Source organism: Temnothorax curvispinosus, unplaced genomic scaffold (assembly GCF_003070985.1).
Source record: "Temnothorax curvispinosus isolate PA1 unplaced genomic scaffold, ASM307098v1 QBEX01012152.1, whole genome shotgun sequence".
NCBI lineage: Eukaryota > Metazoa > Arthropoda > Insecta > Hymenoptera > Formicidae > Temnothorax > Temnothorax curvispinosus.
Genome location: NW_020221932.1, coordinates 1 through 6,170, shown reverse-complemented (window position 1 = coordinate 6,170; position 6,170 = coordinate 1). Strand labels below are relative to the sequence as shown.

The following is a 6,170-nucleotide window of genomic DNA, read 5'->3' as shown; positions in this document are numbered from 1 at the left end:
AGAGTATCCCTGATGACCTCGCTGAATGCTTGGTCAAAAGCTGCTTGTACCTGTTGCCGAGGAACTTCGTTAAAGGTATCCATTAAGTCTGGACTTGGGTAGAAGTGTGGGGGGGGAGAAAAAAGAAGAATGGAAGGAATACTGGAAAGTAGGCAAGATTGTTGATTTGTATATGTAGCGCGTTATCTGTTTGACACTTCTAAATGTTTCCGCTAGAGGAAAATTATGAGTTATATATTCTGCCCTCCTCGGGTCCTGGGATGTATAGTATGCTATCTCTGACAACGATTCCGTGACTGGATGATTCGTGACTGACTGTACTTTAATGAGATATTTAGTAGCCAAATGTTGAAGCCTTAGCTTTAAAGGTGGCTCCTTAGCCTCAGCAAACATGGTGTTTATGGGTGTAGAAATGCGATATCCCAGACTGACTCTAATAGCCTTATTCTGTATAATTTCAAGTCTATGAAATTTGGACGAGCTTTGAAGGCAAAATATATGGGAGGCATACTCTAGGGAACCTCTTAAAATGGCTCTATACACATTAAGAAGAAGCTGGGGATGAGCTCCCCACCAAACCCCTCTTAGAGAAGAAATAATGTTCACTGTTGTCCTGGCTTTAGAAATCAGGTAATCCATGTGAGCAGTGCCTGCAAGCTTGGGGTCTAGGATGACACCTAGAAAACGAACAGTATCTGAGGGGCTGATGATCCTATCGTCGATTCTGATGACGCAATGATTGTAGTTCCGCTTGACCTTGATAGGCGAGAAGATCATAAGTTGGGTTTTGGAGAGAGAGATTTCTAATCCTCTATCTCTGAGAAAATTCTGCATCTGTTCAAGGGATTTTTGTAAGGAGTCGATAGCTTTCTGCAGGGTGGATGCCGTTGCATATATAACAATATCGTCAGCAAATTGGAGAATTTTGACGCGAAGATGGAGTACTTTTGCTATTTTCCTTAGGTAAATGTTGAATAAGGTTGGGCTAAGTACTGATCCCTGAGGGGTGCTTTTTCGCGAAGTGCGAGGAGGGGTAAGTTTGCCATCAACAACAAACTGAACATTACGAGAGTGAATGAGGTTTTGAACGAACTGGCAGAACCTTTTGGGGAATCCAAGTTCTATTAGATCATGAATTAGGATATCAGGAATAACATTGTCAAATGCACCCTTCACGTCAATGAACAAAGCCGCAGTCATTTTATTCTGAAGGAACCCTTCTTGGATTTCAGATGTTAGGATAGTGAGGTTGTCAGAGCAAGATCTGAATTTGCGGAATCCGAACTGGAAGTCAGGTACCAGAGACTCAGGTAAGGCCCTCGACTCCATTACCCAGTGTAGTCTATTAAGAATAAGCTTTTCGAATAGTTTAAGTACACAGGAGGTGAGAGCTAACTCCACCACCGTGAGGTTTAGGGATGAGATATACCAGCGAATGTGACCAGGTCTCCGGAAAAGCACCCTCCAGAAACAGGTTGTTGAGGATTCTCAGAAGCAGTTTTTGCAGGGAAGAAGGAAGCGATTTAATAATTTGGTAATCTATTCTATCAAAACCTGGGCTGGACTTCACCTTTACGGAGTCAAGAGCAGCCTCGAATTCCTGAAATTGAAAGACGCTGTCCATCCAAGAGAGGGTGTCAGGTGTGGAAGCGGAGTTGTCTGGGATGTTTAGTGGTTCAGAATTACACGAGGGAGGACAAATGTTAGCCATTGCGATATCAATCTGTTCGCTATTTACGCCCGCAGAGGGATTGGCAGACGCCAATTTACGATTTTTATACCTTTTCAGCATTCTCCAAACCTCCACAGTAGGAGTCAAAAAATCCAACGAGGAACAATATTCCCTCCATCCATCTCTTTTGGCCTTTCTCAGGATTTTTCTAGTCAGGGAAAGTTGAGCCCTATAAGCCTGATAATTTGCCACAGAGGGGTTTTTACGGTATGTCTTGCATACTCTTTTTCCAGTCTGCACTGCTTCCGAACACTCCTTTGTCCACCAAGGGGCGGGAGGCGGACCTGTATGAGTACCATCTTTTTTCCGATGTTTCAGAGAAACTGAGTCTCTAGCTGGGGGAGAGAACTCACTAAGGACGTTATCAACTTGATTAAAAAACACGCGGTATTGTTGCAAAAGCTCCTTATCACTGATCTCAAGAACCTCCGCCTCCAAATCTTTAGCACGTGATTGCAGGATAGAGGTAAAGTTTCTCCATTGTTCTTTCGATAATTTGTGTTTGTAGGAAAAAACTTTTACTGATCTAACCTGTCGATTAACGTAGGCAATGATCGGACGGTGGTCGCTGCCCATTGTGTCTCGAAGAGTAAGAGATTCGCATAGAGGAGCCAGGTTGGATGAGCAAATTGTCAAGTCTAATAGAGAAGGCGTGATGCCTGGAGGAGGAATATAGGTAGGCAAATCTGGGCTAATAAGCTTTAACGGATACTGATCAAGAATGTTAACAATACAAGACCCTGCTGAGTTAGCCCGGGTTGCTCCCCAATAGGGGTGATGGGCGTTTATGTTTCCCATAAGGAGAAAGTATTCTCGAGGGTCAACCAGTGAGAACAGGTCTCGCCAAGAATTTTGGCAGACGAAAGGCTTAGGGTGTCTATAAACTCCTACAACGATTGTTCTGACGCTGGCTATCTTCAGCTCCAAACCAATGGCCTCCACAGATGGGTCCAATAGTCCTGCAAGGTTGATTTGAGAGAATAAAATTGTGTCCTTGACCAAGGCAAGCATCCCTCTGACACTGGGATCAAAGGAATCCCTTCTAAGTACTTTGAAGCCGCGAATAGAGAAGTCATTAGCAGGGGTCATACATGTTTCAGCTAGAAATATAACTTCATAGTCCTCACAAAGTTTTTCTATCTCAGGTTTTTTACTTACTGCTCCCCTGCAGTTCCAGTACAGAATACCGCAACCGGGGGCATACGCTAAAGTTTGTGTAGAAGAATTAGCCATGTGAGAGGGCTTGATGATGTGTGAGTTCCAGTAGCAAGCGACGTATTTGTTGGATTCCCTCGCAGAGTAGGGTGCCGTTAAGTGAGGGCGGGATAAGTTCGACAAAATGATTAATAAACATTGCAAACATGTTTAAAAATTGAAGATTATTACTCTGAGTAAGATTATTCCTTATAGATTCCTCTGAGGAAGTTTGCTCAAAAGAGGGGGGTGAGTGGGAAAGGGGAGAGGAAGAGGGTAGGGATTGGGAAGTGGGGAGATGAAGATCGGAAGAGGAGGAATCAAAATTGGGAGTCCTACCGTTAGGAGCGTATAACACGGAATTGTGTAGGTCACGAAAGGCCTGCTGTCTTTGTGAGTATAGTTGATCGCGTTTCATTTTTTCCTGTTCTCTTTCTCTATTTTGATTCTGCGTGAAAACCCTGGTATTATGTCGGTTCTTAAAATTAGTATTATTTCGGTGGTTACGGAGGGCTTCTGAGTATGTGCCTCCATGACTGTTGACGCAGCTCGCACCGGATGCGTTGGTTAAATACTCATAAGGGTTGCAATTCGCATAGGAATTAGAATTGAGAGACTGACTCTGCCACCGAGATTGATTCGGCAGTTGTGGATAATCTTCTAAAGATCGGTAACTAATTAACTGTCGTGGGTCGCCTCCCTCGACTCTTGCGCGCGCTTGTGGGAGAGGTATGTTCTCGCCATATGCGATGTTGTATATCTGTTTTTGTTTACCGAGAGCTGGACAGCTAGGTGATGTGGGCAAATGCTCGGCCCCACAGTTACCACAGACGGGAGGAAGTTCCTGACGAGGACATACCTCGTCCCCATTATGCTTAACTTGAGCGCATCTAATGCAACGGGGATTTCCTTTGCAGTTGGCACCGACATGGCCAAATCGGTAGCACGAAAAACATATTAATACCCGCGGAATGTAAGGCACAACCGGTATCTTTGTTTTGAAGAGAGCTACTTCTTTAGGAAGTTTTTGGCCTTCGAACTTTAACAATACAGTTTTGGACAGAACGAACTTAAAAGTGCCATCTTCTTCTCTGATTTTTCTGTTCATACGACTAATCGAAGAAATCTTAGCCGGAGACTCAATTTCAGTTTCCAATTCACTTAGCGCAAATTCAGTCGGGATGTCCCTGACAATGCCTACCCTCATTACCCTGAAGGATGGGATAAACGCAGTCAAGTTCTTTTGCTTTAACAATGGATGATCAATAACGCTATTGGCTGCTTTAGCCGTAGAAAAAGTGACCATGACTTTGTTGTTTCCCACTTGTTTACATTCGACAATGTCCTTTTTAAAAGAGGCGCTAATCATACGCGAAATTTGCAGGGAATGAAGGGAGACATTCGTTTGGACATGCTGAAAGTGTACAATGAATGGTTTCTCGTCGGTAACACGATAGCGATTAGTTACTTTACTTGGTTCCGAGGGAAGGGGGGTCGACGCCGCAGGGGGAGCCCCGTCACTGCCGAGCTGCCCCGCATCGGAATCCTTCGCCGGGATATTACGAGTGTCACAGGGGATCTTTATTCTATCTACAGTCATACCTTTGGTATCTGCCGATCGCTTTTGTCCGCGCGGGGGGTCAATGTCCATGGCATTGTTTACGTTACATACATTCGTATTGACTGCGAGGGACCTTGCATCTTTGCTAACCGTTGACTCGGAGGGAGGGACGAAATCCAAATCCTCGCCACCGTTGTTGTTTTTGCGGCTCTTTTGTTTCTTCTTCTCCATATTTATCACTTGTTCAGGCTTAATAAATTTGGAAGCACGAGGAGTATTATGCGCATCGGGAGGGGAGTGAGATCGAGAACGCGAGTGAGATTGATTGCACGACTCAGAGCTCGAACGTGAACGCGAGCGAGATCGCGATCGCGAACTAGAATACGAATCCGACACTATTGCTGAATTTTCTATCGCTTTTTCAAAAAAACTGTCGAAATCACTGCGAGATACGGACAGGCATCGCCGCCGGTCCGCCTCTTTCAAGATGTTTTCCTTTACAGGGGCCGAAGCCGCCTGCATAATCGAACAAAACCTATCACTAGCAAGGATATTCGATTTGACTCAGTTAATAGGACACGAAAAGGAGAAGCCCCAAGACTCTTAAAGCTACCCACAATACAAATCAAACACACGCCCGAATAATACACACGCAACAACGCAAGGTAGAACTGCGCAGAATCGCAGGGAGGGAAAGCACGTCCGTACTAGTCGAGCGCTCACCGTCGAATCCGCCCCGGGCATTCGCACATACCGATCGCGTTTCCGCCCGCGTGCAAATGCAACATAACGAACCGCGCCGAAGAGTATAGAGTAGGAGAGAACCGCGGCTCGGTAAATTCGCACTTTATGTAAAACCGCGCTTCAAAACGACAAGGCACAGCGCGCCGAGTGCATTCGCACCAATTTCTCTGTATATCTCGCGTTTCGTCAGTTTGGTTATTATATTGAATAAAGTTTGTCTATACGATAAGTCAATTGCTGTCTTTTGGGCCTTCCACTCAATTTCCTAACAAGCGATCGAGTCCGCGTTCCACTGAAACCCCGGTCGTCTCATAATTAAAGGGCTGAACGAAGCCATTCGTAATTATCTCGCGTTCTCGCGGAACGGATTCGGCGATTCGTTCGGCGCGTTTATTGCGCGCCCGAACAATGTGAATATAAAATAAATAGTACAAAATTTCTTTAATATTATTATTATTAATATTATTATATACCAGTACACATATATGTTATTACTAAAATTAATATCACACAATCTTAAGACATGAGTATTATATGTATCTACGAATAAATGCAAATTATTTATTTTATCACAAAAATCATCTCGCTCACAGGTTTTCTTTTCTCCACAAAATTTTCATGATTTCTTGTTTCTTGACTTGTTTTATATCATCATCCAATTGTTTTAATTCCGCCATAATCAGATTGCAAAATGAAGTGTCTGGATCATTCTGCATTTGTGCACCATTTTTTTTTAGAATTAAAATGCTCTGCAACTGCTTGATTCAAATTAATAAAAGACGCTTCGAACTTATCGTTTTCGGAAGATCACCAGGCAATAAAACTTGACATGTTATTGAAGTTGACAAAACGAACGACGAAAATGCGTTAATTTAAGTCGCTAGGTTAAAATTGTATTTATACAAATAAAAATTTATATATATATATACATATATTATT

The 6,170-nt window shown here is 43.5% G+C and overlaps 1 protein-coding gene across 1 annotated transcript; it reads right to left on the bottom strand.

Annotated features, from left to right (window-relative positions):
• Nucleotides 1-1,369: 1,369 nt before the first annotated feature.
• On the bottom strand, nt 1,370-2,308 carry LOC112462272. Its single transcript, XM_025027959.1, has one exon. It carries the CDS (start codon nt 2,306-2,308, stop codon nt 1,370-1,372), a length of 939 nt encoding a protein of 312 aa, XP_024883727.1.
• Between the last annotated feature and the right edge of the window lie 3,862 nt (nt 2,309-6,170).

Excerpts from the sequence above, each read along its gene's own strand:
- LOC112462272 (XM_025027959.1), bottom strand. The coding sequence starts at position 2,308 with ATGGGCAGCGACCACCGTCCGATCATTGCCTACGTTAATCGACAGGTT.